This window comes from Symsagittifera roscoffensis, chromosome 3 (genome assembly GCF_963678635.1).
Source record: "Symsagittifera roscoffensis chromosome 3, txSymRosc1.1, whole genome shotgun sequence".
Classification (NCBI taxonomy): Eukaryota; Metazoa; Xenacoelomorpha; order Acoela; family Convolutidae; genus Symsagittifera; species Symsagittifera roscoffensis.
In genome coordinates, this window is record NC_087064.1 from 50,655,126 (window position 1) to 50,671,416 (window position 16,291).

At 38.0% G+C, this 16,291-nt stretch overlaps 1 protein-coding gene across 1 annotated transcript in view; it reads left to right on the plus strand.

The window, feature by feature from the left end:
• The window catches only part of LOC134841750 (protocadherin-16-like), a 48,005-nt gene extending 32,872 nt beyond the window's left edge, over positions 1–15,133 (plus strand). The window contains exons 6-12 of the mRNA XM_063857789.1: positions 1,370–1,606; positions 1,787–1,929; positions 5,913–6,152; positions 8,946–9,193; positions 10,675–10,963; positions 11,218–11,368; positions 11,754–15,133. Of these exons, the coding sequence (XP_063713859.1) occupies positions 1,370–1,606; positions 1,787–1,929; positions 5,913–6,152; positions 8,946–9,193; positions 10,675–10,963; positions 11,218–11,368; positions 11,754–14,916 (4,471 nt within the window). The 3' untranslated portion in view covers positions 14,917–15,133. The remainder of the gene's footprint in view (positions 1–1,369; positions 1,607–1,786; positions 1,930–5,912; positions 6,153–8,945; positions 9,194–10,674; positions 10,964–11,217; positions 11,369–11,753) is intronic.
• The last annotated feature ends 1,158 nt before the right edge of the window (positions 15,134–16,291 follow it).

Consider the following 16,291-nt stretch of genomic DNA (forward strand, 5'->3'; position numbering starts at 1 on the left):
ATGAAAAAGAAAATTAGTTCCGTTGAGAGGGGATATTGCAACTGGATATACCTAGCCGTTAGTTCAATTATAATCAAAAATCCATGTCTGAGTCTGAATTTTTAAGCCACTTCTCTTCTTTGGAGCCTCAGGTTACAAAAGCGTGAAATTTATGTCTCGAAAAGTCATTAATGTGGACAGTTTCTATTAACCCGCTAGTCTAATTTCCTGTCACAAATTTGGGATTAGTCATCCGATTATCCCATTGTTTGAATCGACCCCCAATTTTACCGGTTTTTGTATTTGGATGCGAATAACAATTTCCTCTTTAGAACTATTAGCTCCTACCTTCCCCATTTCGAAAAAATCAATCACTAAAATCGAACAAATTAAACAAAGCCTTTTAGATCTAAGGAGTCTTCTTATTATGTCAATTTTCCACAGCCTGGATCAAAAGTTGCAAAATAATCTAATTTGAAAAGAATTCCTGATTCGGGTTGATTCGTGCATAAAAATTTAAGGGCCCTAGTCTCGTTCTAAGTATTTTCAAAGTATATAAAAGATGCCCCTTCATTCTGCTCAGGTAATTCCATGAAAAACTGAAAAGTATAATTTCATGTCTGTACAAAAATGCTGAAAAAAAATTCGTTATTTTAGGTTATTTATCTTCTCTAAACCGAGAGATTTATTTGAAAAATAAATAGCCAATTCTATAAAAGTGTTTGATATCCCACAGAGATTCCTAAGTAAGGATGGTCATTCACTTCAATTTTCCCGTGAATGTTAAAAGCTCCCATTTTGCCCATTTTGCACGAAGCCTTTTATTTACTATTCGGTGGCGTGATTATTCCTGAAGAGGCTCCAAATATAAACATTTGATTTGGGTAAACAGTTAACTGTTGGAGGGGATCACTTTGAAATAGTTGCATTAAGTATTTGTTTCCCTCTTGCTGATCTCGACTTCAAGTGATCTGAAATGGTCGAGTAAACTTCGGCTGAGATTGAAAGCGGAAGAAAAAAAGGAACCCGTTTTTGTTTGACCGATACTTTTGATTTGTTGATCCTTCAAAGAGAGTTAGAATTTGGGCCGCCAAACAGAATTGAATAATTTCTTCTTTATCGCTGTTTTGCGGCGACCAGCTAATCCGATATCAATATGACATTTTTTACGCTTCTTCACACTTTTTTGGAACCCACAACAGTTTTTGAACTTGCGCAACACAAAGATTTAAAAAAACAGATAAATTGTAAAAAGAGTTGTAAGCTTTATCTAAGAAATTTGATAAAGCTTCCCAATACATCGCTTTTGATTTTTAGTTGATCTATGTTTTTTCTGATGCTGACCTCGATAATTTTGTCTGATTTATTTTGATTGATTGGTTGATTTCAGGCCGCTGGATTACGAGCAAGTGAAGGAGTGCCGACTGAACGTCTCGGGGACAGACGAGGGCGGGAACGGACTGACTTCCTACATCGAAGTTGTCACCCAAGTGGTGGGTTTGAACGACAATCCTCCTATCTTCCCAGGAGTCATCCAGAAACACTTCCAAGAGACCCCCTCATATGGAGAATTCATCACAGAATTGGCTGTGGATGATGCTGATGAAGATGACACCAGCGTATTCAGGTATGTCTTCCAGTTGTCTTCCAAAAAGAAATGTTCAAACATATTCAGGACCTCAAAACCTTTATGATGCATTTTCATTGCTCTACGAAAAATAATGGCCATAAACTTGTTTAGTTTTTTGTATTTAATAAAAAGCCTGTCTAGCGGCCGCAATGATTTATCGTATTTTTCATTGTTTAGTTTCGTCGATGACTCTTCTGCAGTGAATTTCTACTTGCAAGGAAATTACAATGAGAGGCTGATGGCAAATCGAGATTTGACCAACACAAGCTATCTTTTCCTGGTAAAAGCAACAAACAACCCTCGGTCGCTAACTGCAACAGGTAAATTATTTTTTTTTGCAAAACGTATGGTTAATTGAGCACCTTTCTTCCTTTTTCTGAGCCTTTTTGTCGGCCCATTTGTAGTTTTCAGGATATAATTAGCAGTTTTGCGAGCATTGTTCTCCCTTTAATTAGTAGAGCATTAGCGAGATGAAGAAAAATAGATGAAAAATCAGTTTTAGCGGCTCAAGTTGTCGCAAAATTGTTTGTTAGTACTTTTTACAATTCTTGTCATGTTTTTCTACCGTCTGATTTGATAATGGAATGGAAGTTAGAGAAAAAGAATATCTGAATGTTTCCATTTTTTCTCTTGATTAAATCACAGGACTTTAAGCTATAATGAGCTAACTTCCGATCTATTTTTCAAAGACGAGAAAGTTTTTTCAAAGGCAAAAAGTTTTAAACTTGGTGAAAATGAGAAAAAAGTAGCTAAAATAATTACATTTTTATGTTTTATGTCAGCTAGTTAGCGAGATTAGTTATCTCCTCGTGATATTGGACCGAGCGAAAGGTGGGGTAAGGGGGATGCTAAATTTTCTGCTTTGATGGCTTTAATTGAGACGAGGAGCACACGTTGTTATGCTCCGCTCCCCAATTTAAGGACCCGCCTTGTCCCATCCGGCCACATTTAGCCATTTCCCACCGATTCAGATAACGCCCCCGATGTTAGCCCAATTAAGTGTGCTGTCCATTTGTGTTAGCCTCACTCTCAGTCTCTTTTTCGCCTCACCGCCAGACGATATTGTCTTTTAAAGCCTCCTTTGTAGTACTAGAAGCTCATTCAAATGATGTTGAATGAATGGCCCTCAATTTAGATTAAAGCAACTTTATATGCTTTACGCTCAGCATCAACTAAAGCGCTCTTCTCATTTCATAAAAGTTATTAAACATGTCCGATCGTTCAGAAATTCTTTCGAATTTTTTTTGAATAAAATTCCCGATACTCCCATTCAATTTCAAACATAAAACGCATAAGTTTAGAGTGAAAAAACTCACTCGTCTTAATTTTGCCTTCGGAAAATTTAATTTTGAATTTTTACTACAAATGAGAATCCGCCCTTTTTAAATTGCCCCTTTTTTCTTTGAATCCCCTAAAATCTATCTACGGGATTTATGACTCGATCTAGATTAGACTGCAGTTTGCCCAGGAAGCATGAGTCATCTCAGTTGACACTGAACTAAGTAAATGCTGAGTGTTATCGCTCAAAGGCGTGTTGTTTAGACACGATGGGATTACTGAGCCCATGATGATGATGCTATATAAATGTATGCTTAATCAATGCAAACTTATAAACACTTTCTATTTCCCTGGTGATAAATGCTACCTGTTTGTTTTATTCGCCCTCACAATTGTGCGACATACGGTCTGGGGAAATATGGGTAAAATAGGTTTGCATTTTTTTTACGGTTACTTTGTTTTCACTAAAAATGTAAAAAAATCCTGTTGCGCGTATGAACAAATTAAGCTAGCTACGCGTGTTGGCCAGCCACAATATCATAAATAAAGCTTTTTGATGCTCCGTTTGTTTTAAAATAATATTTGTTTGTTCAATAAAATGCTCCATTCTCTAGACAATAATCAATAGTTTTCGATTATTTAACAGGTTTTTATCTTACGAGGAGAGAATTTAAATTTGATGGTTTAATTGTCACTATTTTTTCAGCTCGTCTTTTCAAAAATTTCGGCATCATTTTTTGGTATTTAATTTTTAATGTGGCCATTTTAATAAAAAATCATAACCTGGACAAGCAAGAGAACATTTCATATACATTTGGTTGAAAGAAAAATATCTGAAATCTTTTACAGGCATTCGGTTCAATTTTTAATTAAGGAAAAACATTTGAAGGCTTCAGAAATGTAATCCAGCAAATACCATTTGTGCTTTTATTGCTCTAGGCTTTGTCCATTATGAAATTGACAAGTCTTCTGTTTGCATAAGTAGATCATTCTGGTTTTATTTTTTTGAACGATAAAATAAAAAAATGGTGCTTTGATAATGTTTTTCCTAGTTTTCTCTATTTTATCAGCCAGCTAATAACTTTTAAACTAGATCAAACGAGAATCTTTCAACGACAAACCAGCTTTCTATTTTTGAATAGGATGGATGCCGTTTCCAATGGCTTGATTTTACTTGAGGTTTGGGGTTTTGGACACGATATCTTAATCCATCAGGCTGAATCACACGTGTGATAATATTGTCGCATACACAAAAATCTGGCTCAGTTCTGCACTTCGCGTGTGCCGTATGGGCGCCCTATTTTAATTAAGTCCAGATTAAATCTACAAATGGCAAAATTACCCCAAATCTTCCCAACTTTATTGCACATTTAACCCAATTCTGTCTTTTCAAAACCCGATCTTAGATCTTTGGGGGTAATTGAATCTAAATTTCAGACCGGGTTCCAAAATTAAGAACTTGGTCAAGGAATTAAGCTAACCTAGATCAAGGACAACTGCGCGAAACCCGAATTATATCCGGGTTTAAATCGCCAGATCAAAATTTAATATCGCTGAATATCCTTAATTTCTGGCCGAGGCTTTAAGTTTCTTTGAAATCGCATTTGGGCGAGAATTATGCTCTTAATATATGGCTGAGCACATGTCATTAATTACGAACAAAGTATTAAGAAATCGTTCAAACTTTTATGAGTTCGTGAGAAATTTCCTACAAGATGCGTAGTGATATATGTGAACAAGATGTGGCATATACGTTGATAATTTTTCATAATGGGCATGCAGACCAAAGTATAATTTTGTTGACAGAACCCCATAGCTAAACCCAACTTTCAAAACATTGGGCGGAATTTTGCAGCGTTTTTGGAGACAATCTTACGTCTAAAATTTCTAGCCGGTCTTTCAAAATACTCGCCAATTGCTCATACGTATTGTATTGTTTATGGTTTCAGTCGGTAGCTTGCTTGAACTGGTAGTTTGGACGGACCAAATTCGAGACTAAAAGGAAGCTTCCAGTCTGTATGCTTTGAATCGAATGTTTTCCTGTTTACACTTCAAGCTAGAGAGTGTAGCTATAAGGGGGTAAAATTTGTTTTGCCTTTTTACCCGTGGGCAGGCAAGGCGCCACCATTCCCTGTTGAAAAACAATCAACTGTCTTTTCCATCAAAACTTAAAGTCATTAAGACACAACCCCGGGCTCCAACGTGCTTCATTGTCTACTCGAATGTTGACTTGGAACGCTTAAGCCTGCAGCGGACAAATGAAATTGACAGCAGCAATCGAGTCGACTGTTTTTCACGACTCGCTTCTACTCCGTTAAAAACAATTTTGCAGCAATTTATTATATCTTCGTACTAATTAACCCAAGCGTGGTGAGCAAACAAATGTGAATCATTCATGTATTTTCTTCAGACTGAAACCATATCCTGTTCGGTCTCGAGGGCAAAGAGGTTAATATGGGTCGAAAGAGGAAATACCCCCTGCTATTTTTTTAAAAATTGATTGCATGTTGAAAATTGTATTGTTCTTCTGTGCAAAAACGTAGATAGCCAGAACGGATATGAGACGCTTCACTTTAAATTGCATTAAAAAATATGAATGGTATAACTCTAATCTATTAATGAAAATCAGAATATAAATTTTAAGCATAATCTTCATCATGAATTCAAGTCATTATTGTGTAGCTTGAAGCAGTAGTTGATGGGATGAGCATATCGGTTACACAATCACAATCTGAAACTAATGATGTTTAATTTGTCTTCGTAATTTACTGATTTAGAGGCTGGCCAAATTGGTTGAATTAGCTGTGCATCAACCAAACGAACTTTTTTAGAGACAGAAGCGCCATAAAACATTTAATGCTTTTATTAATTTTGTCAAGTAGAAGCAAAAAGTTAATTTACTTTTTGCTTGTACAAGATGTTAAATCTTATGTTTTCGGATAAAATTTTTTATGTGAACATTTTTTATGACTACGGGAAATAAAAATGTCAAACTAGTCATTATAAGTGAATGTTTTCTGTTCAGGTCTGGTGGACATCACAATTGGCCCCACCCAGCCAGAAAGATTGACCTTCTCCCGCGCTTCCTACACCTCTCAGATCGACGAGGGCTCCCCCTCCGGCACACGTGTGGTCCAGGTGACCGCCAGCAGGGCACAAGGCGGCGAAGAAGGAAGTGAAGGTTCAGTGACCTCCTCGTCACCTGTGACCTATGCCCTCTTCAGTCCGACTGTGGAGGGAGCACTGAAGATTGATGAATCTTCCGGTCAGTATAAGCAAGCTGATATGTGTCAATATTTGTCAATATACTTCTAACATTAATTTATGCATTAAGATTAATCCCTAATTAGTTCTTACTTTTTTCGGACTTATCTAACAATTAAGATTAAGACCATTTATCCACGGGGGAAAGGAGCAACACAAGAGCTGTACAGCCCATCACGGCAAACCGCTGTTGTGCCCCTGTTTAAGAACTACATGCAAATTTTTTGGTTATTTTTCTGGGCTGGGTAATGTTGCTTCACAATCAAATTATTTTGCTGATTAAAATCACATTTTTTGTTTCATTTTTAGTCAAAAAAATTGTTATATCATATCAATATATAACAACAGGCCCCGGATATTAGTTAAATAACTATTATTCGTAGTTAACTAACTTTTTTAACAAAAAAAGATGGAAGTAACTTTTTGTTGGTTTGTACTTTTATTTTAACTATTTCTAAGAAATAGGTTTCTGCATCGCTTGTAGCAATCTGAATAAGTTTGCTAAAAGGTCGCAGAGGAAATTCGTTTTCTCAGAAATGTGTTCCCGCGCTTTCCGCTAGTTGCCGCTGTGTTTGCTTTTGTTTCGTCATCCAGCCACGCAAGCCAGACACGACAGTTGTGTTAATATTGAACCGAACAAAACTGACATGCCAAAAACTAAAGATAACCCTGCGACTCGTGCTCGCAAATACGCGTCAGAATTTACCGTTTTTAAAGCGGACAAAGGGCTTTTAATGTGTACCGCATGCGAGAAATCGGTCAGCTCAGACCAGAGAGGCCATGTTTTACAGCATTTGAAATCCACGATACACAAAGAAAACGAAAAATGGAGAACAACAAGTACACAGAGTTTTCTTCAGTTTGATTCTCCGGTGTCCTGTCAATATTCCGCAGACTTATGTGCTGCTCTGATTAGTGGAAATATTGCTTTCAACGCTATCAGTGACCCAGTTGTTAGGGCTTTCTTAGCAAAATACCACACTAAAGACAAAGTGCCCGACGAATCGACATTACGAAAAAATTACATGGAAAAAGTTTACATGGACAAACTGGGCCGATTAAGAAGAGTTTGTGCTGGGAAACTTATTTGGATAAGCATCGATGAAACAACAGACGTTCGTGATCGATATGTTGCAAATGTAATTGTTGGGATTCTGGACCCTGATTTCGATTACGACCCTTATATTTTGGATACCGTGTTTTTATCACAAAATTGAAAGAAAGTGGTATTACTGACTCTTCCGCTTTGGAAGTCCTTTGTGAAATACTCGAAGAAAATTTTTCACAGCTCGAGGGGCAGCTTTGTTGCATTACTTCAAACTACAAAATTCTATCACGTTCCATTAAAATTCTGCAGAGTCGTATGAGTTTGGAAGAATCGATCAGACACTTGACCGAGTTACAACAAAATTTGGTCCATGAAATTGGAAAACAAAAACTTTCTCAAATTTTGAAGAAGAACACGGGACTAACAGAGATTATCCAAGTGGCAAGAAAATTGGAGTCCGGAACCCCTATTCCTGTTGATTACCGGGTTTCAACATGGAATGCAAAAGACTGTCTTGCTGCAAAAAAGATGCCACTTGAAAGCTGCGACGTCGAGAGATCTTTTTCAAAATACGCGGATGTTTTGTCTGATACACGACATTCATTGACTGAGACTTCTTTAAAGATGATTTTGTTTTGTTATAGTAACAAATCACTGTGAAACAATGAATTTTAATTAACTTTTTTGTAACTATTTTGATGCTTTTTCCTCAACTATTTAGTTAACTAAAAGCCGTTTTTATTTCAACTTTTATCCGGGGCCTGTATAACAATATATATATATGAAAAACTTATGTTTTTTTGTGAAATTAAAGTTGTATTCGGTCAAAAGAGCCATCTTTTAGAACATGGAACCTGGATTTATTTTTTGCTGCAAATATCGATCTCCATTTGTATTTTTGTATTTAAGATAACACCGGATACCGCAACAATCTCGCTTTTATTAGAAATGAAAATTAATCTTTAGCCGACTCTCATCCTGTGTGGTAGTAGACGCAGGTTGCTTTGAAGTTCAGAATTTCAAACAAAGTATGACCGAATACTAATATGAAGAAAGGAGTCGCAACTGAAAAAATATGCGCAATAAAATCAAACGAAAAAGATGCTTTGCAAATGTTTCAATATGATTTATTGAACTACCTCAATTAATTGTTTAAATCCGCTATTTAATGAAGTTTAAATAAAAACATTTTGATTTTGAGTCTGTCGTTTCAATCATGCTGCTCATTTTTCGAACTAAAATTCGATTATGAATATTTTCAAGACAAACAGATCGCGCTTGATGATCGAAAAATCGAAATTGAAGAGTGTTTAAATTTTTTAAGAAAATTAAGTTATCTCACTTGCGGGCCAATTTTGCGCTTTTTAACAACGCCTGTCATTTTGTTCTTAGTTAACCTGCTCTGAAATAAAAGAATTCTCTGATTCAAAGCACCGCGATGATTAATTTATTGAACAATTGTTTTCTAACAAATACATAGCAAAATTTAAAGGACGTTGAACTCGCAGGAAAACTGTTAAGCAATAGGTGTGTCAGAACATATTAATTATGTCACTAATGCGGAAATTGACGTAATAAAAAATCCCTGTGAAATAGAAAAAAATTCACCTGTATAAAAAGCTGAATAAATTTCTTGAATTACAATAACAAAAAGCGGATGTTTGATATTTCACAACACGCAAATGCAAAAGTTATGTTTTATGGTTGGTTGGTATGAAAAAATTGTGACGTAATAGTGGTTTTCAGGGGAAATTTCCGTGAGCAATTCAAGTTTGCTGGACTATGAGAAAGTTCAGAAGATCACAGTGCACGTTCAGGCCACTGCCCAAGTAGATGACGGAAGCCAAGGCGTGAAGAAGATCGTCGGCTATTCGACCGTGGTCGTGACTTTGGGCAACTTGAACGACAATGAGCCCTATTTTGTGTCTGACCATAATCACAGTACGATCGCGGAGGGTGATTACTCGCCTCAGAACCCACTGGCTGTTGGGGATGTGAGTTTAATTGATTTCATAATTTGGTTATTTAATTATGAACCAAACAGTAATAGGACATGTCTGCCTCGTCTGCTGCACGGAAGCTTTTCAAGCAATTCTTTGCCCTGCATGTTATGTGAACGTCTGTTTTAACCTTTTTTCAAAAAAGTATCGTCTTTGTGTTATTTTTTGGTCTAACGCCTTTTTCTGGTTGAGCGAGTCTAAGTTCGCAACTACTTTGTGTAAAATTCTGAAAGCTATTGGGATACTTAAAGGTGCATGTTTTTCATCATGGTGATTGACTTCGTTTGGCTGGGAAGTTTAACGACAGCTCCACAAATACCGTATCGGATGTCTATGTGCTTTCCATATGTTATGTAAGGCGTTTAAACCTAGATATCTCGGACGTTCTATGTACCAACTAAACAGTGAGTGTCTTGCTTTTGTGGATATACTAAAGACTGACGTAGCTGAACAAACAGTATTTCAGAGGCAAGTATCTGAAGTAAGCTACACATGGTCGCCAAGGTGGCAATAAAGAGTCTTCCTGAATGGGGCCAGTAGTCTAGACTAGACTTGCAATACTTTGAATTTTTGTACCAAAACCCATCATCTATGGTAGCCGCGTATGGACTATTTTCAATTACATCACAAAACATGCTCTAGAATAGTAGGCTGTGTAAGTTTTTGCGTTACTTCACGGAGATTTTTGCCATTTTTGGCCTAATTTTTTTCATGTATCGTTCTGATGTTCCAGCTTTTCCTTGAAATTTTTCTGGATTGAAGACGAAGTTTAACTATATAAATTTTTGATATAATGCGAAGATGGTGTGGTGAAATCCGCGGAGACAAAAAATGCTTCATGAGCCTTCCCGTACGTTTTGATGAAGTGTCAACGAACGAACAAAGTGAGGACAATTATTGTGGTCTTGTTTTTGATTCAATTTTTTCAGAAACAAACTTTAAACGTTGTCAATTCCAAATACTTAGCGTAAAAGCCATACTTTTTGTTACGCCTAGTTTAATGTACACGCACGTTATATGACAGTACGACAACAATACGACAACTCGTTTATTGGATATGTTACATGCAATTTTAAAAAATATATAAGAAGCTCTTCAATTTCGGTTACAACTAACTGAGTTCAATTTGTGTATTATAAATCCTAATATTTTTCTAAAAACGGCTTGGGAGCTTGAAAAAAATTTTGAGAGCTGTATTTGTGCTGAACTGCGTATTTTTGAAAATTGCTTACAAACATAAAAAAGGCCTGCAACGCGGAAATATTGGAAAAAAAAAAGTTTTTTTTTTTACTTTATACGTCCCCATGTCTTATTCGCTTATTCGTTGTAAGTTGAGTGTTTTTTTTTAGCCAATTTTAAATTTTTTTCGAGCCATTTTTGACAATTTCAATGAAGGTCAATGTGTTCAAATGTGTTCATTGACGCTTTTACAACTGTCTATTGGCTATGTCATCTCAAAATAGTTTGTGTTTCAGATGCAAGTCAGAGACGAAGACGAACGAAGCGATAGACTGGTGCTCTCAGTCGTCTCAATCGAACCCCCCACCAACCCACCGGTGTTCCAGTTCATCAACCAGATGCTAGTGGCGGTGGGGAAGCTGGACAGAGAGAAGGTGCCAGAGTATAGAGTGACAGTGAGAGTGACGGACTCGGGTGGCGAGGTGACTCACTGGAGCCAGAAGGTGCTCACTATAACTGTCAGTGACAAAAACGACAATCCAGCCATATTCTCCAACTTCCCTACGCCTGTGTATATCGCAGAAGGTAAATGTCCGGCCAGCAGTCAGTTAGCAGATCACTGTTTTGGAAAAGAAACCAAATCAATCATCCAGATTAATATTTTGGAAAAAAAAACAAAATAAAATTAAGCTTGTATAACTGAAATGATTGTAAAAACTGACATGCTTGTAGGCTGAAGAGTCGGTTTTTCCAGTTTTCAAAAAAAATCGATTTAGTGCTTTTGAATTCTAAGTGCATCTTTACTGGCTAGTAATTTCAAATTATTTGGTTCTTTGTAGACACTGAGCCTGGAACTGTGATTGGATCATACGTAGCTGAAGATGATGACGCAGTGTCCAATGTAACATACAGTCTGGTCAACAGTCGATCAGCAGACGGATCCACCTCGACCTTCATCTTCAAACAGAACGGAGACCTCATTCTGAACGAGTAAGAGTTCACGCCACATTCTAATAAACAGGGCACATGATGAGTCACGGACTTGTTGGCATTGACATGTGGCAAACTTTGTGCATGTCAAAGGTGCATGTGTAAATGGCTTCGAAATGGCCGAGAAAGTCTGTAGACCTATAGTCTAAATTGCTAAAATTTTCAAAAAACTAAAATCATTCTTGTTGTTGGGGCGCATTTTGAATTATCCTGAAGTTTTATAATCCTTATTAAATTATCATGGATGTCATCATGCAAAATATTCGATCAAAAAAAGTCACACATTCTCATATACTCCAATGTAAAACTATAAACAGTGCGCCATTCCTGCCTAAAATGCCATATTTTTCTATACCCATCGTAGCAATATCTTGGATTGTTTTAGCGCGCTCAATTATGAGAAACAATCCGAATACGTTCTCAAGCTGCGCGCCTTTGACGGACAATTCACGAACGAACGAGAACTCACTGTCAAAGTCGAAGACGTAAATGACAACAAGCCAGAGTTTGACGAAGACCTCTATGAAGTTCAAATAGACAGTGGAATACCTGTAAACAGTCCATTCATCACTGTTCAGGCGACCGACAAAGATTCCAAGAAGTTCGGTCAAATAATATACAAATTGATACTCGATGATTGGGAGACTTTTAAAATCAACGAAACGTCAGGTGCAATTTGTTCTAAGAAAAGTTTGACTCAAATACGTGACAATCAACTGACATCAGTGACAATCGAAGCGCAAGACGGAGGTAGTCCTCCCTTGAAAGAGACTGTCAGAGTTGCTATCAAGGTCATCGCAAATCGACAAGCGGATGAGTCGCCAGTGATCTTACCCATAGACACAGTGTCAGTGCCCGAGAACAAGAAAGTGAACTCTGGTATTTTCCGAGTCAGTGCTCACTTCCCCGACGGGTCAAGAAGCTCTTATATCAAGTACCAATTAGTCTCGGGAAACGAAGATTCGACCTTCAAGCTGGCCCTTGAAGCGGAGGGAAATAACTACGGGGCTCTTTTGATGCTTGCGAAGGAGCTGGATCGAGAAACGAAGGCCAAGTACGAGCTAAGAGTTCTCGCGTACGACGAGAGAAGACCCAGTCTTAACAGTACTGCCAGTTTTCTTGTTGCAGTCGGAGATGTAAACGACATCGAGCCGACGTTCATAGGACTGCCGTACAGAGCCAATGTTTCAATAAATTCAACTGTCGGCAAAGCGGTCATAAGAGTTCACGCTGAAGACGGCGACGAAGGCGTGAACTCTCTTATAACGTACAAAATTGTTTCCGGTGATCCAAATAATTACTTTAAAATTGACCCTGAAACCGGTTGGATTGAACTGTACCAGGTTCTTCCTTTCAATGTCAAAGATGAAATTAAACTAACAGTTAGTGCCAGTGATCCAGTGTTCACGACGAAAGCGAATATCTATCTTACGATTCTGAACCAGAATGCTAACGCTCCGGTTTTCCCAATGAATGTGTTCAATTTCCACAAACAAGAAGGAGCCGAAGATCTTTATGCGTTCAGATTAACGGCTCTCAGTGGTCGCCAGGAACATCTTGATGGAATAGAGTACGACATTGTAGATTCTGAGGTACAAAATGTGTTCGAAATTGACAAATACAATGGAGACGTATTCTTTATTTCATCTCCCGATTACGAAGCGGCACCTGATGGTGGCTACACTTTCCACATTCGAGCTAAGAACTCAATCGGTCAGTCTGACATCGCAGTAGTAAATATGATAATCCAGAGTGTGGATGAATTTCCGCCTTATTTCGAAGACACTCCCTATAAGTTCACGGTCAATGCAGATGCGGAAACGTGGACAAAGGTCGGAGAAGTTCACGCATTTGACAATGACAGGGGACCTGATGGAATTGTCAAGTACCGATTCACAAAGAAGTATCCAAACTTCAAAATCAATGAAAGATCTGGCGAGATTTTCATCAATGAAAGCTTGGAGGATAACAGAAACTGGCTTCCGGAAAATACGCAGTCTGATTCGGGATTAATTTCTATGACCCCACTGCTCGTTGAAGCATCTTCTGGAAAGGCGAATTCACTTCACAAAATTGAAGCGGTAGAAATAGTTGTTGACGTCGCCTGTTGTGCAGGACTTGTCGCTCCCGCCAAGTCAAGCGAAAAAAGCCCAGTTAGCGGAGTGATTTTGGCAGTCATTCTTGTGGCTATCGTTGTGGGTCTCGTCGTCGGCGGAATTGCTGTGCTTGCATGTGTGTTCCATAGAACTAAGAATGTCGGCGCTCACCCGCCGTCAGTTTCCGGATCTCCGACTCATGCAGAGTCTTATCAAAACGGATTCATGAGCGTACGTGAAGGCATTTCTCCGGCGCATTCGACTCCCAGTCGCAATTCAAGCATGCATATTTACCCGAACACACTCACAATGCCGAACGGGGGATTAATCGGGTTTCCTCAGCACTCACAGCGATCAGCTGCTTCGAGTGGTCGGGGCTCAGCTATGAACGACGCTGACTCAGAAATCAAAAGAATCAACGACAGGAACTACCTTTTGAACGCAAAGACGCCTGACTTTTTAGCATACCAGAAAGATTCCGGCTTCAACGATATGCAAGATAACGTGTCGGTTGACAGCGTCGCGCAGAACATTGCCGAAGTTATTTTCGGTGAAGAAGACCAACACGTGTACGCAAGTGCAAGTATCGAAAGCGTTCATCCGTTTGCCGAGGATATCGGCCGAACAGGAATGAGTAGTCTCATCTACTCGAAACTCCAAGAAATAGGAGCAGATCAGTTTGATCCTCATAAAGGCTTCCAAGGAAGCTTCAATTCACTTGTGGGCCACGATTTGCACGAAAACTACAACTGGGATCATTTATTGAACTGGAACCCGCAATATCACCAACTTGCCCAAGTGTTTGCGGACATTGCCAAGTTGAAAGATGACGGCGAGGGATCCCCTGGTGCACTACCGGAGCCATCGCCTCATCTCTTTGCAAATGGAAACATCGCCAATCAACCTGTAAGCTACACTCTGACGCAACAGAACCAGCAGCCAATCATGTCACCAGGCTCTAAAAAGAACTCACACCCTCCGTTTTTGACAACCATGGTGCAACCGGGAAGCCAAGCGGTGCACCCAGTGGCCGCTTATCGTCAACCCAACGCAGGAATCGTCATTGGGCACCCGACAAGTAGAGCAGGATACCCTATGCCACCCACCTCTCTGGGTCGCTCGAGCAACGGAAGTGCAGTTTTGAACAATATCCCGACATCATATGTGAATAGCAATATGAACGCTTCCACGTCTATAGCTTTAACTCAGAAACACCCATCACAAGGGTTCAATCAAGGACAAAACATGCAGCAAAGAAACCATAAACTGAGCAATGGGAGTCTAACAGGAAGCACGACCAGTAGTAACGGGAGCACTAAGCTACCAGCCAATCATAAATCTTTATCTAAACAACATCACCTGGCTATGGGTGTGAACGGAGCTGTTGCAGGCAATCAACGAGGTCGAAACGGAAACAACTCTAGACCCTACATCCGAGAAGAGCAGGTGTGATGTGATGAAGGCCTAGATTGAACTCAACTCCTCTGACAACCAACCACTAATTATGTAGAGATCATCCATTGTTAGTAATGAAAACAGTGCTTATTTATAACTTGTTGTTTAACTCGATGTGCAGTTTTTACTTTAAATCGAAAATTAGACATTCTCTCATCTTCCTTATTTTCGTATTGATAAATTTTTGTTCCAAATTTAAAACTTTTGCTTCAAATCAGTTTTGCCTCCACGTTGAAAGAGTCTAGGTTGAAAAGTTTTTGAATGCTGAGAAAGGAAGTGAAAGGCTCTCAGGTTATCAGACTTGATTGGTTTTTGAATTCCAAAAAAAATGATGTAAATGTCAAGAAAAACAAAAAAATATGCAAGCGTCAAGAAAAAAAATAAGAAAAGGAAGTGAAAGACTCTCAGGTTATCAGACTTGGTTGGTTATTCTAAAAAATTCCAAAAAAAATCAAAGAAGGGATGTAAGTGTCAAGAAAAACCAAATTAATTTATCGACTGATTTGGGAAAGAATGGGTAAAGTTCAGTCACTCATCGTGACCATGAGCTACACTGTTAATTTGAATAAACCGCAAAAAAAACGAAATAATTGAAAAGTTCGAACGCGATTGGCTTAATATTAAAAAAAACATAATGTTCACAAATTGTTCCAGAACTAATTACTGATTAGTTCGCCAATACTCAGGATTAAAATCTCGCACCAAAAAAAGCCAAAATTTTAAACTGCATCCTTTCAATAAAACAAAAACTACGTTGAAAGAAGCTGTCAATAATGTATAAATCACGACAACGTTTATTTTTTGAATTTTCTCAGATAAAATATTTCATTGTATGATAGCAAAAAATTCGTTTTTTTTCTGCAAAAAGCAACTTTTTTGAACACTTAACTTGTAGGGAAATTACTCCAAATACCCGTAGGTGAACTCTCCAAATCACTCTCCAAAATATATAGATGTTGTTAGTAATAATAAAAATCATGTGTTACGTAAGACGGAGAATTTTTTGGCTATCAAAAAGATATATATTGTTAGTAATAAAACAAAAAAAGGTTCATTTATTAAAAAAAAAGAACCAATGAGTGCCCTTCTGGAATGGTGCCAGACTTCATATGATGTACAGTTTGATACAAAATTCTTGGCAATTGGCCTGGATAGTGTATTTTTTTAAAAATTGACTAAGTGAGTCAAAACTAAATCCAAACAAACAGCACATTTTTAAATCTGGTAAAACTAGGCTATAATCAATTGGTTCACTTTGAAAAAAAAATCACTTTCAAGATTTTTTTGTGTTGACAGCCTAAACTTAACACAATTTTATTCTTCAGTGACAACAAAAGTCATCAAAAGCAACAAGTTGAGCACTTTTTTAGTT